Source organism: Elgaria multicarinata, chromosome 10 (genome assembly GCF_023053635.1).
Source record: "Elgaria multicarinata webbii isolate HBS135686 ecotype San Diego chromosome 10, rElgMul1.1.pri, whole genome shotgun sequence".
Taxonomy (NCBI): domain Eukaryota; kingdom Metazoa; phylum Chordata; class Lepidosauria; order Squamata; family Anguidae; genus Elgaria; species Elgaria multicarinata.
The window spans coordinates 26,086,150-26,104,245 of record NC_086180.1 but is presented as its reverse complement, the minus strand read 5'-3'; the positions used below and the strand labels follow the sequence as shown (position 1 = coordinate 26,104,245).

At 41.6% G+C, this 18,096-nt stretch overlaps 1 protein-coding gene across 5 annotated transcripts in view; it reads left to right on the top strand.

The window, feature by feature from the left end:
- The window catches only part of PPP3CA (protein phosphatase 3 catalytic subunit alpha), a 220,025-nt gene that overhangs the window by 150,129 nt on the left and 51,800 nt on the right, over positions 1-18,096 (top strand). For all 5 annotated transcript variants that reach the window (XM_063135935.1, XM_063135933.1, XM_063135932.1 and 2 more), the window contains exons 6-7: positions 4,319-4,458; positions 14,648-14,725. In XM_063135935.1, the coding sequence (XP_062992005.1) occupies positions 4,319-4,458; positions 14,648-14,725 (218 nt within the window). The remainder of the gene's footprint in view (positions 1-4,318; positions 4,459-14,647; positions 14,726-18,096) is intronic.

Here is an 18,096-nt window from a genome sequence, read left to right as displayed (position 1 = left end):
GTGAAACTGATTGGCTGTAGATTCAGGACAGGCAAATGAAAGTACAACTTAACAGTAGGCATAATTTATTTATGGAATTTTCTGCCACAAAGTGTGGGAAGGACCTTGGGCTTGGAGGACAAATTTACCGAGGACAGGTCTGACATTAGGTATTAGCCATTCCATTTAGTGGAGGCATAGGTGGTAAAGGGTAGGAAGAGCCTTCCCAGAACTATTTGGGTGGCCACTGTTGAAAACAGCATGCTGGAATAGATGGAGCTTTTGTTTGATCCATCAAGGCTGTTCTTACATCAAGGCTGTTCTTATGGGAGTCTGTTCATGAAGTGAAAACCCCAGCACTGGCTCATTCTCTTTGTGACCTACCATAATCTGAACGACGATGACTGAACTAGGGTTGGGGGGGGGGGGTAAGGGTTTAATCTGTGAAGTACTTTATTTTTATTTATTTATTTGATCTACTTATATACCACTATGCTTTATAAGATGGGAGAGCGTTCCAGAGGATTGGTGCCACTACTGAAAAATTCCACTAGCCTTCCCCAAACTGGTGCCCTTCAAATGTGATGCAACTCCCATCATGTCATGTTGGCTGGGGATGATGGAAGTAGTAATCCACATATTTAGAGTGCACCAGGTTGGGGAAGGCTGGTGTGCACATAATGGAAAACAGCTTTACATGGTGAGACTTTATTATCTGCTGTAATGTATAGACTGGGATAGTGCCTGAATAACTTTCACAGTCCAACCTAACATTCTTTGCGTCCGCAAGTAGTGGCATGGAAACATTTCACAAGTTGGAATTAATTCCCATGCTAAGCTATTCTATACGTTACAACCATTCATAATGCCTGTTCAGACAACGCACTAAGCCATGGTTAGGCCGCTAACCCTTTCCAGCAAATGGTTGGTAAGCGTGTTTAAACTGTGGTTATGTAGCCAACATGGTTAGGAATGGTTCACATGACACGCTAAGTCTTGGTTCGCACAACACACTAAGCCATAAAGTTTTGCTCAAAATGCTTAGCCACCATGGTTAAGTGTGTTATCTGAGCAGGGACATAGACTGTTTTCAGTAGCCTTCTTGTGGCAAGTGCAGGGCCGGTGCTACCATAGAGGCCACTCAGGCGGCCGCCTAGAGCGCCAAGCTAAGAGGGGCGCCAGGCGCAGCGCAGCACTCACGCGCATTGGCTCTGAGCTGGGCCAGCCCGAGGATTCAGCTGGGCCTGGGTGGGTGGGTGAGATGGCGCCCCGCACCCACCCAGGTGAAGCAAAGCCAGGGATGCTGGGGTGGGGGTGTGATGGCTCCAATTTGGACTTCTGGAATGCGCCTGGGAGAGAGAGAGAGAGAGAGAGAGAGAGAGAGAGAATGTATGGGTGAATGGGGTGCATGGGGTCTTTGAGTGAATGCATGTGTTCATGCGTGTGTTTGTTTGGAGTGAGTGATGCTGAGTGTGTGTGTGTGTGCACGCGCGTGTGAGTTGGGGTGATTTGGAGGTGATATTCCTATTAATGCATTTTAGACCCATAGACATTCCTTTCCAATTTGTTTGCTATAATTGGCATTACGTATTTCTTGCACTTCAAAATAAATTTAGCAGTTTCAAGTTTTGTGCTTCTTATTTTTTCCAGGAAACATGTTCTTAAAAATCAAAGTTGGCATTTTTGGGGTGTGTGTGTGAAAGTAGCTCACCTTGCCTAGGGCGCAAAATAGTCTGGCACCGGCCCTGGGCAAGTGTAACATGGTCTAGCAGATTTGATATCAGGCTTTAGAGACCATTTCTTACAGTTGCTGCTGCTGTTGATTTTGCAAGTTCTTGTTCAAGACAATTAATTGTTCTTTATACCTGTACCTTTCAGAAAAGGGAGGGAAACTATTCCCAGGTTTTTAAAGGTAAGTTTTAAAAGTGTGATTCTATTTCAAAGAGCAGCGCAATCCTTCCATAGTTCCTCATTTTTACAGCATTACAGAGGGGCCTCTGAGAGGATTGATTAATGTGAGAGAACTCTTGCAGCAGCTAATACTGTCAAGTTAAAGAGAGGTCTCGTTATTTTTTTAAAAAGCGCCTCTCAAACAGACAAGACACTTCTTAAGAGAGAGGTCTATTGTACATAATAGTTTTAGCTGGTGAAACTAAGCTCAGGGGAAATTAATTTTTCTCATTCAGTGAAACAGAAAAAAAAAGTCAAATGTGTCACAGTAGCCATTATGAGTAGAGATCATAATGTCTTGTACAAAATGCCTTGCATTTCTCTCTGGATAATAAATATACTCATAACTCCATGCTGATAAACTGAAAGTATAGCTTGCTATAAGATGTTCCTATGATGATCCTGCCATAGGTAAAGTTTGCCCCAAAAGGAAGGGCCAAGAAAGTATTAAACTAATCTACTAATGCTCACAAAAAAAACCTAGGGTTTCATTTTTAATGCCCAAGACAACATGGCTTTCTGGGGAATGCTGGTAGTTGTAGGACTCTTTTCTGTCTAAACAAGCATAGGTTTGTGCCCTTGTCGTACTTGTTCCTCATACATGCTGTCATCTTTAGCATTGTTCCCTTAAAATTAATCTAATAGAGTTGTGATTTAAATCTAATTTTAGAAGTAAGATTTTAAAAAGTTCTGAATTCAAAAGGTCACATTGAAATTCTGAAATTTTGTGTAAATTTAGATTTATTTTTAACAAATGAGAAATAAAATAGTGTTTACCTAGCAACATATTTGCATGATCTAGGTGTGTGCCTTGTGTACACAGGAGTTGCTATACACTTATGGGTATCCATGAAAAAAAACATGTATTTAGCAGCACTAACTTTTCATTTCATTCTATCTGACAATAGCAACTAATGGCTCTGGATAAGGATTCACTTCTATTTGAAATGAATTCTTAGGCAAGGAATTCAGATGTCTAGTACTACATATTGTATTTGTAACTTAACACTTGACTATTTTTATTGTTAGATATTTTGCTTCTTTTGCAGTCTGTGGAGGGGGTATATTATGGCTGTGTGTGCTGGGAGAGTCCCAGACCTTTTGTAGAGTAATTTATTAAGATCCATTGCTTATGAAAATTTATATGTTTATTTTAGGTTTAGTGTAGTTAAAATGCATGCATTAATTTTAAGGGCTCAGGAAGCCCAGTTATGTCAGTCTTTTTCATTGCAACTTCCTACGGATGGGAACTGAAGGTATTTTAAATGAGAGCCCCTTTACATAAGACATCCCCCCAAAAGCCTTTATTTGCAGGGGGCTCTGCACAGCTGCCATAATATACTAATGGTTCTTTGCCCCTAATTGTGAGTGGCTCATAATAGCTGTATAGCTGCAGTGAATGGCTACCTGTCATTGACACTCGTGCACAGGCAATGGGATACAGTCTTTTTTAATATTTACAGTGCTTGCATGGAGCACTGCAATCGGTATAGTTTTTATGCTGTAGCATAATTTTGAAATTTTTGCTAGTTTTATGGCTTTCCTGTAGTCGGGCCATGTATCATTTTTGCTTTGTTTTGTCAGGAACCACATTATCTCTAAATATTTATTCCAATAGAGAAACGATTTCTTAACCTTTGTCTTCAATTTGTTGTTTCCCTTCATAAAATTGCACATACCAAACATGGTAATATTATGAGATAGATATCAGTTTTTGTCTGTTGCTGTGGCATAACTTCATCAGACAAGGGGACGGACACACACACAGTGTGTCAGAAGGCACTTAGATCGCTAATATTCCCATACTTGTTTCATTCCATTAATTTAATTTTGGTTTTTGGTATTTTGCGTCTCATCCAATAGTATCCAATTTTCAGTTTGGTTGCTGTGAACAGGCTTCATATGCCATGACCATATTGAGATCCAGTGTGTTGTAATGCTTAGAAAGTTAGATTGGGACTCAGGAGAGCCGGGTTCTAGTCCCCACTCAGCCATGAAGCTCACTGGATGACTTTGGACCTGTCACTGATTCTCATCCTAACCTACCTCACAGGGTTGTTCTGAGGATAAAATGGAGAGGGGGGGATCATCTATGCTGCCTTGGGCTCTTTGGAAGAAAGACAGGATATAAATGTAACAAATAAATAAAATATTCTATGGTTGCACATCAGCTTTGGGCCAGCATGCAACACTGGGTCGATGCTCAGCTGTGCCAGAGGAACTACATTCCATTATGGCTCTGAGCTTTAGTGGAGGGAGGGGGAAAGATGGGTAATTTCAACACAGCAGCACTGTTGCCATTTGTGGGACGGGGGGGGGGGGGGGGATGCCAGTGCAGGATCTTCTGATCTAGCACTTAGCCTTTCTCTTTGCCTTCTCTTTTTCTTAGTTAGATCGATTCAAGGAACCACCTGCATATGGACCCATGTGTGACATCCTGTGGTCAGATCCTCTAGAGGATTTTGGAAATGAGAAGACTCAGGAACATTTCACTCACAACACAGTCAGGGGGTGTTCATACTTCTACAGGTAAGGCTGCTTTCTTGTTTAATAGGGCCTTGCAGGTTAGCTTGCTCACACGTTACTTGGTAAACCATCATCATTGTGCCTTTTGGGTGTATAGATCTTGGTTTCTGCGATTTCAGAAATCGAATCCCTGTCTGAAAATCAAGATGACCAGGTACATGCTTACCTGGTGAGATTCTGTTTCAGCTGAAAATTTTCTATTTCACATGAAAATTCCATCAAACGAAAAATGACACAACTAAACACGATGGTGGCAGAACCTAACAGGGCTCCTGTCAATACCCTATAAAGCATTGAGCAGTGGGAAGGTGGACATATAAAAGAAAGCAAGAAGAAGCAGGAGAAGCTGAACCATGTCTGCCTTTCACCCTCTTAAATTGCTTTTCCTCAACTGGAGTGACATGACTGGTCCAGAAGTAATCTCTGCCTGAAGAAAAATGTGAGGGGAAAAAGGTTCTTCTTCAACCCAGATACCTATGCTGAGCTTCAAATCCTCACCAACCCTCAATATACAGGAAATTGGCAACAATACAGTTCTAACTCGCAGGATTGCCTTCATCACATCCAGTTAAGCCCTAAATCTTGAAGAAAAAGTGCTCATTTATTAAAGTTTTTCAGTGTTTCCAACACATGAAAAATTAGCATGAAGGTAGTTCCCTGCCTTCATAAGTACATTTGTCAGATGTACTGGCCAGTAAATTGGAAGCTCATTCGATACGGTATCTTGCTGTCTGCCCTTGCCATGTTTTAAGCAGCATTTCTATCTCTTTTTAAAAAAAAGGATTAAAAACCAATATATTCAATTCAATGTGCATTCATACCTCTCCTTTTTGTTAAAGCATAATCAATTTTTCAATCTGAAAAACTGTTTAAGCGGTAACATGACATAGTAGGTACCTGGATTTCTACAGTGAACTCACTATTCAAATGATGTGCATTTCTACCCCGAATTGGAACATGATTGTGTAATATGCCAACTTGCCAGATGAGGGAGCTGCTGGCCTGCTTTCCACTATACTTAAATGCCACCATTGCAAATGGTGGTACTGAAGCTACTAGCGCAGCAGCAGTCAGGTGACACAATGGGCCAATAAGGTTTGACCTGGCTGTATAAAGTCTCTGGCTGTGATCTTTCTTCTCAGTCTGAACAGCTCTTTCTTTTTTTAGTAAACTGTTACTAACTCTGTGGGAGGCTCAGAGGGTGGTGACAAGGAACAAGACCTTTACAGTAGTGGCCCCCCAACTGTAAAATCAGTTCTGATCCACACGGAGGCTCGCCTAATGCCAACACTGTCATCTTTTTGGTGCCAGATTAAGATTGCCCTCTACTCCCAAGCATTTAATGACATTTAAGAGCATATGATGGGGCAATTATGCCTGTCATCTAAACAGGTCTAGTATTTTATTGAAACTGTTTTTAGCTACCTACATTGTTTTAAATTTTGTTTGTTGAACTTTTATGCTGTATTCTATGATGTATTTTATGTTGTATTTTATTATTTTGTGAACTGTAAACTGCCTGGAGAGCTTCGGCTATTGGCTGGAATAAATAATAATAATAATAATAATAATAATAAGAAGAAGAAGAAGAAGAAGAAGAAGAAGAAGAAGAAGAAGAAGAAGAAGAAGAAGAAGTCCTGAACTACTTTCATGCTTCCCAGATCCCTACTTCAGGTTCCTCTGTCTGCCTAACTTTACCTCCTCCACATAACTAGTCTGAAGGCTTCCTGAACCACGGTGAATTGAGCCTGCAATTCTCTGCATACTTGGAAGTAATTCAGTGGGACTTACAATCTCTGCACACTTCATTGAATTCAGTGGCACTTATGTCTGAGTAAACATGCATAGGATTTTAACGTAAATGCCCATAACTGGGTGCAGGATTGCAGCCATAATCTGAGCCTTTGGCCTTTGCTAGACCTACCTGAAAATCCGGGGGAGAGGAGGGGAGACCTCGTGTTGTGAATAACGCGAGATCTTGCCTTCATTTACATGCAAGGCATGACAAGCTGAAGAAGAGAGGCATCACGCCTGCCATTTTTAAAATTTTCTTAAAGGGCTGACTGCGCACGAGCACTTGAGCAGAAAGGTAAGGGTTTTTGTTTTGTTTTTTTTTAAAAAAAGATTTCCCCGCTCCCCCCACCCTAGCCCCAATGGGCACAGCTCCAGGCTCTGCGCGAGTAATTGCACGGAGCTGGGAAAAGCTGCGGAAACAGGCCACATGTTCGCAGTCTTTGGCTCAGCCCGACACCGCAGGAAAAACCAGGCCCAAAGTGTAGGGCTGTATCCCAGGGCCAGATCCCCCCCTGATTCCGGGATCCCCTATGCGTCAGCTGGACGCACAGGGGTGATCCTGGATATCAGCCCAGGATAACCACTGGTCTAGCTAAGGCCTTCATCTTCCCCTCCTTATTGTTTTACTATGATTTTATTAGATTGTAAGCCTATGCGGCAGGGTCTTGCTATTTACTGTTTTACTCTGTACAGCACCATGTACATTGATGGTGCTATATAAATAAATAATAATAATAATAATAATAATAGTTTACATATCAGCCACAATTAACTTAATTAAATGAAGTTTCTATCTATTGTTTTTAATCGGAAAAAGGTGCAAGTAACAAAGGATGAAGACAGAAAAGGAGCACTTCTGTTTATATTCTGTGCTTGATAATATTGACAGCATTGTTCTGTTATTGACAACATTGTTCTGTTAGCATGACAGACAGTTTGGTAACTTAAAAAAAAAGAAGTTTAAAAATCTGACACACAGGCCCTGTGTCTATTGTACTGCAATGACAGAAATTGCAAATTAATAGACTTCTCTCTCACCTCCCCCCCCCCGCAATTACCGATAGAATATATCTAAAATCTTCCTCTTTATTTCATATTGCCAGCAGCTCCCTTGGTTATATAACTAAAGCCAGTTACCATAGCAACTGCAATATAATGCCCGTGTCGTGGGATAGATTCATAGAAAGCACTTAACCCAGTGTGGTTAAGTGAAGTAAGAGACTATTGCAAACAAAGCAATAGATTTCTGATTCCTCACTGGTAATACTCTTATCCAGGCACCTCGTTGCTTCTGTATGAAGAAAAATATATTCTGAACTTGCAGAAACTTTGTCCCGTTCGTTCCCTTTGATAACTGGGGTGCTGGAGAGAGCGAGAGCAGTTCTTAAATAAAGTACATGGAATCGTAAATCTGTAGAAGCTGCAAGAAATGGCAAATAAGGTTGCAGTCCTATGCATGTTTAAATAGAAAAGCATCCTACAACTCCCAGCATTCCCAAGCCAGACAGTCTTTTTTTTAGGCTTTGGAGAGAGCAGTCCTATGGCCCCTAGACAGCATCTGCGGGAGGGGGCATAGGATTGTTTGGTTTCCTGGCTACTGCCCTGACTATCTCTCCATGCTCGGTAAATGGCATACAGGGGGAAGGGGGGTGTTTGGGGGAAGAGGAGGAGACTGAGCCATTGGCCATACGACATTGCCTGTGGTTGCCCCAGCCACCTTCCCTCCTGTTCTGAAGCACTGCTGCTAGATGGGCAAAATCACCCATCTATCAGAAATGTAGGGTGGCTGATGGTCACCTCTGTGCTCCAGCCACCTTCCATTGGATACCCAGCAGCCTCCGAGTTCAGAGGTTGCCAACTGTCTTCATAGGACTGCGCCCTAAATTATCTTGCTTTCCCCACCCCATGTGTACATCTTTGCACTGCCACTTGGGATATGTATGAGGAGAACCTTTGCCACCAGAGGCATCAGCATAGTGCCACCTGCTAGGTGGGGTAGCTGTTACCCTGCCTGGAGGAAAGTACCTATTGCTTGCAAGTGGTCAGAAGCATTTGTATGTTTGGGCAGAATCCAGCAGGGCATTTGGGCCCATGCCGATTCTTTTCCCCTTGCCTGTTCCTTTCTGATTCCCTTCCACCAAGCCTGTGGCACAAATAGGGCCCACTGCTTATGCAAGGTAGTTTTAGTGCTTCCTAAAGGAAGCCCTGAAATGAGCAGAAACGCTTGTTTCTAGAAGGAGGCAGGTCGGCGGACCCTTATGTGATTTCTGCTGACCTTCCAGAAATGAGCAATTTTTCTCGTTTTGTGTTGTCCCGGAAGTGCTAAATCTCCATTCTGCAACCCATGGGTGCCATTTGTGCAACACAAATGAGGCGCATAAGAGAATTGGCAGGGGCATAAGTGTCCTGTTGGATTCTGCCCTCTGTTTATTGGTTAGTTAGTTTGCTTTCCCCACAGGCAGACTCACATGAGTTTGGGTTTGGGAAAGTCACAATTACCTAATGGATGCCCAGACTTTTGGGCGCGCATGAGAAGGAATGCAGGCTGTGCAGGTACAAAGCATGCAAATGTACAATTCTCTCAAATTTTTAGGGGCAAGGGTGCTCACCTTGAAAAACATTCATGTATTTCAAGCTAGATGAATTTGCATTGCAAGCCAGATTATTATCGAACTTCAGCTGTGAGCAAGTCATCCAGGGCAAGAGCAGGCATTGTTCAAAGCCAAACATGGTGCGAATAAGGAGCATGGATTTTGTTTAGGCAGCAAAGCACTGTGCAGAATATGCATTTAAATCTACAAGAGAAGTCATTTTGATCTTCTGCTTGGAATAAATATAAGCATGTTCTTCATTAAGTTCTACAGCAATTCATCTGAGAACCAAAGAAACCTTTTTCCTGCCATCAAAATCTCTTAAACATGTTCATGCCTGCTTTGGTCAAAAAAAACCCCAACTTCTAAGTATTGTAGCCATAATTATAAGGAATCTCCTAATTAAATCAGTAGTTTCGTGGCTTCTTTTAATAAAAGGAACCTACAAGAGGCAGGTGGGCAACCACCTGTCAGATATGCTTAAAGCATTGAGCAGGGGGTTGGACACGATGGCCTTATAGGCCCCTTCCAACTCTACTGTTCTATGATTCTATGAAATAGTTTTCGTTTTTATTTGAGGACCTACACATTGCTTGTAACACTGGTGTAGAACTACCCATAGCATTCGTATTGCGTTATTTCCTATATCAGGCATCTTTGCAAATCAAGTCATCTATATCATGTGTGCTTAAGTACATTGAAATAAAAAGGTGTATGGGTTGTTAACTCTGTAGTGTTTGTAAAAAATAATATATGTTAAAATAAAGGGCCAGTTCGCAATTGACCACAGGTGCTAACCCTGGCTTGGTGTGGGGAGTGTGCTCAATACAACGCTGAAGCTAGTCATGTCTCTTCGTTCCATGTATCTATATGGTAAACATTTGCAAAAATGTAAGTCACATTCACACTTCATAGTTAATCATGTTCGCTTAAACATCTTGGGTGGATCCCTGAAAAATGCAATGTGACTGAAATGGCCCAAAATTGGGAGGGGCGGGGAGGAACAAGCATTTTTTGCATTTGCTGAGATTCTCCGAACACCACCGTGAAGCTTTCATTGCCTCATTTCCCATGTTCAACTGTGTGCTATTTGTTTGTTTGAATGGGGAAACTGCATTTTGAGTAGGAAAAAAGCACTTTAAAAAATGCATGCTTTTCCTCCATAGGAAAAAACATGTTTAAAAAAACATGAATACAAGTTCGGGATTTGCAAATATTTTCGGAGCGCATGCGCTCCTGTTCGCTCTCAGTGTTGCGAAGAACACATGTTTGCATGATTTCCGAACATCGACATTCTCGTATGCATCCAACTATAATACAGTTTGTGGTGGATTGTCCTATATTTTCAGCTACCATGGACCTATGTGGGTTTTGTAATAATCTAGATTTCGAATTCTCTAGGGCTCTGATGCTATGACATAATTTCCGCAGTCCTTTGCCGACAGTGTAGCAAAATGTATTTTTTACTTTTTCTGTCTCTATTAATTTTCTGGTCTTCTTTTAAATGGGCTAATAAAAAGTATCTGTTTTATATGTTACCCATTCAATCCTGTTGTATTCGTATCTGAGACCTTGAATTAGGTTTTTCCATTAAACACTTATAAACATTGGGCAGAATCCAACATAACTTTTACATAGAGTAGACCCACTGAAATGAATGGGACAAGCAAGGTATAACTAACTTAAGGCCTATTCATTTCAGTGGGTCAAAATTTAGGTTGAATTTTACCCATATTCTTTATTTTCCATAAATGGTCTTACTTATATAAATACAATTTTACAGAACTATTTTTCCACCTTTAAATAAGGCAAACCTTTCCTCTCTCTTGTTCTAATTTTTGATTAAAGTTTAGCTCCTTCTTTCCATGGTATCTCTTTCAATTATGAAGTGTAATTAATTTCATACAATAGTTTCATGCATATATCTACGTAGCATGGGGATTTCCCCCCAGTAATCTGAAAGCCAAGTTGTATATTGCTTCTGAAATTCAGAGAGTTGCAGGAACCACTCTTTGTGGTGACAGGCTTGTGTGTGACAGTTTTTATGTGCTGAGAAAAGGGTGCATTTGAGCAGGGCCGGTGCTACCATAGAGGCCACTCAGGCGGCCGCCTAGAGCGCCAAGGTAAGGAGGGTGCCAAACGCCACACCAGGAAGCTGCTCTCCCACAGCGGCTCTGAGAGGGCACTTCCGGGCGCGCCGTTCTGAAGCTGCCCGCCTGCCCCAGCGTCCTGCCTTCGCTTCAGCTGGGTGGGCGCTCAGCCGAAGCGGAGCCAGGACGCTGGGGTGGGTGGACGGGTGGGCGGCTTTGGAACGGCGCGCCCGGAAGTCATTCTCCCGGAGCGGCTTCTGGCCGGGCACACTGTTCCAAAGCCCCCCCCCCCGGCTTTGTTTCGGCTGGGCAGGTGAGATGGCGCCCCACACCCGGGTTCGCTGGGGTGGGTGTGGGTGGGTGAAAGCAGCTCACCTGCCTAGGGCGCAAAATAGTCTGGCACCGGCCCTGCATTTGAGCCCAAGACTCGTTCCTTTGCATCACCCCATATAGATCCTACATACCAAAAAAAGTTCTGATTTGGCATTTTACCAAATACCATTTGCTAATTCAATGCATTTGGTTATTACTATGATGTTTGCCCTGTCCTGGACGGGGTTGCACTCTCCCTAAAGGATCGGGTCCGTAGTTTGGGGGTGCTCTTGGATCCAGAACTGTCACTTGAGGCACAGGTGAACTCAGTGGCAAAGAGCACCTTTTATCAGCTTAGGTTGATATACCAACTACGCCCTTATCTGGACAGAGATAGCCTAGCTACAGTTATCCATGCTCTGATAACCTCTCGCTTGGATTACTGCAATGCGTTATACGTGGGGCTGCCTTTGAAAACGGTCCGGAAGCTTCAGCTGATACAAAACAGGGCAGCAAGGTTATTAACAGGGACTGGCCGGCGAGATCACATTATGCCAGTCCTTTTCCAGCTTCATTGGCTGCCAGTCCAGGTCCGGGCCCAATTCAAAGTGCTGGTATTGACATTTAAAGCCCTAAACGGCTTGGGGCCAGGTTATCTGAAGGAACGCCTCCTCCCATATGTACCTACCCGGACCTTAAGATCATCTACAGGGGCCCTTCTCAGTGAGCCCCTGTCAAAGGAAGTGAGGCAGGTGGCTACTAGGAGGAGGGCTTTCTTCGCTGTGGCACCCCGGTTGTGGAACGAGCTCCCCAGAGAGGTCCGCCTGGCGCCTACACTGTACTGCTTTCGTCGCCAGCTGAAGACCTTTTTATTCACTCAGTATTTTAACACTTAATTTTAACTTAAATTTAAATTTTATTGTTTTAACTCTGTATTTTAATCTTATATCAACTTTACTGTGTGGTTTTATCCTGGTTGCGCTTTTTATACTGTATTTTGTAATTGTGTTTTAACTTGTTGGGTGTTTTATTGTGGTTTTAATTTTTGTGAACCGCCCAGAGAGCTTCGGCTATTGGGCAGTATAAAAATGTAATAAATAAATAAATAAATAAATAAATACTATTATTTTAATCGCTACCTAATTAAACAGAAAGCATTTATCCCTGCAATTATGACAAGAAGCTTCATGACGGTTTTTAAATTTTGTATCCTTTTTAATGTTCACTGTTTTTAACTTTTTTAAACCGCCCAGAGAGCTTTGGCTATGGGGTGGTATATAAATGTAATAAATAAATAAATAAATTGCACAGCACCAAAGCCCTCCAGACACAGAGCTTTTCTTGCGTTTTTCTTGATGCACAAACAGACCTGCTGATTCTGTTTCATGGGGCAGGGGCAGCGCACTTCCTGTGACCATTGAAACAAGGCACCTGTACAAAATCTCAAGATCAGGGTTCAGGTTTTTTGCTAGTCCTGAGCCCATTTTCCATATATTTCAGTGAAATAAGGGAATACAGATTTTTGTGCCCTGCCACCATCCTTTCCTTCTAAAGATGGAGAACTGCAGTTTGTAAATCTGAGAAATCATATACTTAGTACTAACTGTGTAGCTTCTCACATGTTTCCAAAATGTGAAGTGCCCATGGAGATTTAAGTAGCTGCTAAGCGTGTTCACAATGTTAGTTGTTGAGACAGAAATAGAAAGTTGACTCCTCCCCTTGTTCTTTCTTATAAAGACAGCAGCATCTTTGTGGAGTGAATAATGTGGGGAAACAACTACAGCAAACCGCACATCATGTTGATTGAATTAAAATGCAGCTACCCATTCTAGTGTATTAATTCAAGGGGGGGGGGTTCATTAAATCTACATTTGAGGGTAACGAAAAGGTAAATCAACAAAAATAGTCTCAGCTATTAAGCTTAGAAAACCAAGACATCAATCGTAATCACTGAATAATAAAGTCTCACTTTTCTTTATCTAATCATGACTGCTGTAGGGCTCTTCCGTATTTTATCATACCAGTATGGAAGGTGAGCCTTCACATCTGGCTGTAACAATTTGCATGGCTTGGTACGAAAAGCTTGCACACCAGTAACTGATGGCTCCAGCACAGGTGTGGGAATTCTTTATGCAGTTGAAAGGTTCCCTATTTAAATCTATGCTAGATGTAGATAACGCAGATACTAGCCTATATACAATCTGACCAAAGGGTGACTTTCGAGTTAGAATTTGTATCCACAGAGGCACTCCAGATTATGTCCAAATCTAATGTTTCATCTGGTCTCTCTTTGACACACACACCTAACAAATATAGGAGCCATACTGGTTTAGAGCAAAAGCCCACCTAGTCTAGCATTTGGCTTCCCACAGCAGCCAGTCAGATGCTCCGAAGAAGCCCCTAACAGCCTGCTTCAGCCTGCTTTACCCTCTATGTGAACGAGCCATGGCAAACCTCAAGGTCATGTGCTTCCCCTCCTCTCTCTCCTTTTTCATGCACCAGAGGAGGGCGACTACCAGTTTCAAGCTAACCACAGTTCCCCATGATGTCCTGACTCAGGAAACTGTTGTTTGTTTTAACCAGCCTTCCTAAGCTAATGCTCTCCAGGTGTTTTGGACCACAGTTCCTAGCATTACTGACCATTGCTCATGCTGGCTGAGGCTGATGGGAATTGAAGTCCAAAACATCTGCAGGGCACCAGGTTGGAGAAAGCTGATTTAAACTATGGTTAGTAAAAACAAGCCAGGATCTGAAACTATGTTTTGATGCTAGCTTGTTCTCACTAAGCATAGTTTATACAAACACAGTTCCCTGCATTTGGATGTCCCAAGCCAGAAGTAGATTCTTCCAATCTTCTCCTGACATGGAAAAAAGGAAGGGAGGGGAGGCTGAGCATACAAGTCTGAGGCCATAGCTAGACCTAAGGTTTATCCCTGGATCGTCCAGGGGTCAAACCTGTTCATCTAGGTGACACACAGGGGATCCAGTGCTCAGGCAGGGGCAAACCCTGGATGATCCCAGGATAAACCTTAGGTCTAGCTGTGGCCTGAGATTCATTGATATAGCTGGGAAACTATGGTTTCCTATTGCATCTGAACTAGGACATGACATACCAAAGTTCTGTAATTCACAGGTTTTATATTGTGGGAGTAACAGAGCATCTGATTATACAGTAAAATGACATTTTTCAGTACTTCTTTCCTCTGAACTCAGTAATGTTTAAGTAAAGTTTCACGTGTTGCGTGTTGAAAAATTGCAAAAATGAGTCTTCAGGAAGGTGGTTGGTTGCATAGTCTGAACATGTATCATTCAATCAGATATTTGCCAATGTTGGAGGGGAATGCAATGCTCTTGTCATTTCATTAACAGACACTCCTCTCTCTTTTTCCTTCTCACCTCCAACAGTTACCCTGCTGTATGTGACTTCCTACAGCACAATAACCTATTATCTATACTCCGAGCCCATGAAGCCCAGGATGCTGGGTGAGTTTTTCCCTTGCTCTTTGAAGAAGTTATGTTCCTTCACATTGCCTTCAGTCTGTTTCCTCTCCATGTCTGCTGAAGTGAAACATTCTTTTCATTATCCCTCACAACATAAATGGATATGGTCAAGTGTGGGGACAGGCAACATGGTGTGGTACAGATGGTTTCCGCTACAACTCTGAGGTGTTACATAAAATATATAGGGAAAAATGGGGAGGCCACCTTGGGAAAAATGCATGATATAAATGTAAAAATAATAAAATGTGTCCCAGCCAGCATGGCCAATGGTCAGGGATTATGGAAGTTGTAGTCCAAAATATCTAGAAGGCACCAGGTTGCCTACTTCTGGTCTGGTGTTTCAAAACAGTTGGTTGAAAGTTGACTTTTAAGGCTGCCTTGCTCCCCTTCAGAGCTGTTTCATGAAGATCTAGGCAGCAGTTCTGTAGCAGATGGAGAGAAAAAAGTGAAGGACATATAGCCACTTTCAAAGTAATGTAATTTCCAATAATCCAGGAATCATATTCCCAAAATCTAACTATGGGTGTCTGTTGGTGAGCAAAATGAACTTTGTATATTTCTGTATCTATAAATATTCCAGGACACAGTTCTGATACTCAAAGCAGTTTTGGTGGCCCTGTGCTTAAATTAAGGTATACTGCAATGATATAATGAAAATGAGGGTTTTCCCTTGTTCAGCTGGTAAACAGCAGGAATGGATATATCAGCTCTTTACAGCTTGTTAACTTTCTGGACCTGCAGGGCTCTTTAGAGAGACACAGTTTGAATCAGGAATATATTTTCTAGGTCACTGAATGGAAGTGCAACTCCATGCTTCCACTTTACTCAGACTAATGGCTAAATTACCAGTAGTTTTACACAAAGACAGATGAAAGGAATTTGAAGTGTTTATTGACCTACAAAGAGAAGAAATATGTATTAATTCATTAAGACCACCCACATTTAAATAGCATAACACTTTTTCCTTTCATTATGTGGTGATGTACACCATGCATTACTTCTTGTTTATATATTTAAGTAGATTTATGCTCCACCTTTTCTTCCAAAGATGTCCAAGGAAGCTTACAATATAACATTTTTAAAAACTGCATCATTCAGTCAAAAAGCTCCAACAGAAACAAAAACAAGAAAAACCTATAAAAGCAAATTGAGCAACCAATAAAAACCAGATCATCAACTAGATGGATTAATGAATGGCTGCCAAAATAAACGAGCCTGTTCGATGGAAAACCATTAAAGAGGGTGCCAAATATTAATTTCTTTTCATTTATTTATCAGATTTATAACTGCCCGACTGACAAATGCCCTTGGAGTGGTTTACAATCATAAAACCCTACAGCAACAACTATAGTATTAAAATAGTACAACATTAAACTTTAAAAATATGGGGGGGGGGATTAAAACATTGAAGAGCCAGCAGTAAAATTAATCATCAAAGTAGCAGATTAAAGATGAAATGCCTGCTTAAAGATCAAGGTCTTAACCTAAATGTATACAATCTCCTTGGGAAGGGCTTTCCACCGACAGGGGGCTACTACACAGATTTTCCAAAGGATATTGTTTCACCAGCTGGGTGCAGATGCAGAGACGGCTTTCTCCTATGTTCCCACTACACATATCTCTGATAAAGGTGAGATATACGAGAGAGTCCTCTGCTGATCACACAGGATGGGCAAGCTCATATTAGAGAGACAGCCGTTTAGATAGCATGGTCCCAAACAGTTAATTTAAGGGTTTTAAAGTTAATAACCGGCACCTTTGATTGAGCTCCAAAATGGATCAGTAGCCCGTGCACTTATTTACACTGCTTTTGTTAGTTTTTCTGTTTTGTTGGAGTATCCTCAGGGCTGCATCAACATGAGTAGGAAAATAAAACCGACCACCTCACGCCAGTCCTTTTCCAGCTTCATTGGCTGCCAGTCCAGGTCTGGGACTGATTCAAAGTGCTGGTATTAACATTCAAAGCCCTAAATGGCTTGGAGCCAGGATATCTGAAGGAACGCCTCCTCCCATATGTACCTGCCTGGGCCCTAAGGTCATACTCAGAGGTTCTTCTCCATGAGCCCCTGCCAAGGGCTTGAGGGCTTTCTCTGCTGTGGCCCCCCGGCTGTGGAATGAGCTCCCTAAAGAGGTTTGCCTGGCATCTACACTAAGAGTAGATGCCAGGTGAAGACCTTTTTATTTTCTCAGCATTTTAACAGTCTACTAACTTAATTTTAACTTGGCTGTTTTAAATTTGTATTTTAAATCTGTATTAAATTCTGCATTGCTGCTCAATTTTATCCTGTTTGTGTTTTTATATTGTATTTTATATTATGCTTTTATACCGTTTGTTTTAAGTTTTGAATGGTTCCCATGGTTTTAATTTTTGTAAACTGCCCAGAGAGCTTTGGCTATTGGGCAGTATAAAAATGCAATGAATAAATAAATAAAAGGTGTGAATTGTCGTGTGCCAAAATGAGCACACCTCTAATTTGCGATGACAACACATTTTCTGAACATCATTTTTCACATGTACTAGTGCATAGGGATTATGTTAACTTCGTGTAGGGAAAAAGAGGGCACATGTAATTCAGCACTTAATGAAGCCAGTGGACTGTTGCCAAATAAGGCTTTTATAAAGAGAATGTTGTTGAGAATTGCCTGTATTCGGTAAAAGGGTAAGGTTAGTTGTGGAGGAAAATGTTGGAATTGAGGGAGTCAAAATATAAACTTCCCCAGTATAGAAATTCACACCTCATGACAATCCATGCCCAAACCCTTCCAAATATGTCAGCCAGAATTTTATACCCGTTTCCCCTTCCATTCACACTTGAGAAGGGCTGGGGAACTGCATTAGGGCAGATTTGGTAGACTCCGAATAGGCATTGCAGGGAGGGGGAATGGGAATAGTTCAGTTCACCTTTTTCTGCAAACTTACCTAATTTCACACTTTTGAACCAATCTGCAAACCATACTCAGTTATATGTTGAAATTTGCATTTCTCCAATTTAAATATATGTGTGTGTTTGTGTGTGTGTGTGTGTGCACAAATGCATATATTGGAAGGAAATGCACAGAAAAATATATGTACAAGTGAAACTAACTTTAAAAAATGCATATTACTTGCAAAACAGGCAAAATTGCATGCAGAAGTGCATGTGTTAGGAGAAATGTGTGCAAACATGGTTATGAATTTTCATGCAAACATTTTTTTTTTTAAAAAAAATTCAAAGTTCAGGACAAGCCATATTTAAGTCTGGAAAAATGAGAAACTGAGAAAAGCCCAAATTATCAGATTTGTCCACCCCTACTTGAAGGCCTTTGCTTAAGTGGAAATGATGTTCCTGAGTATGCCGGGGGAAATTTCACCT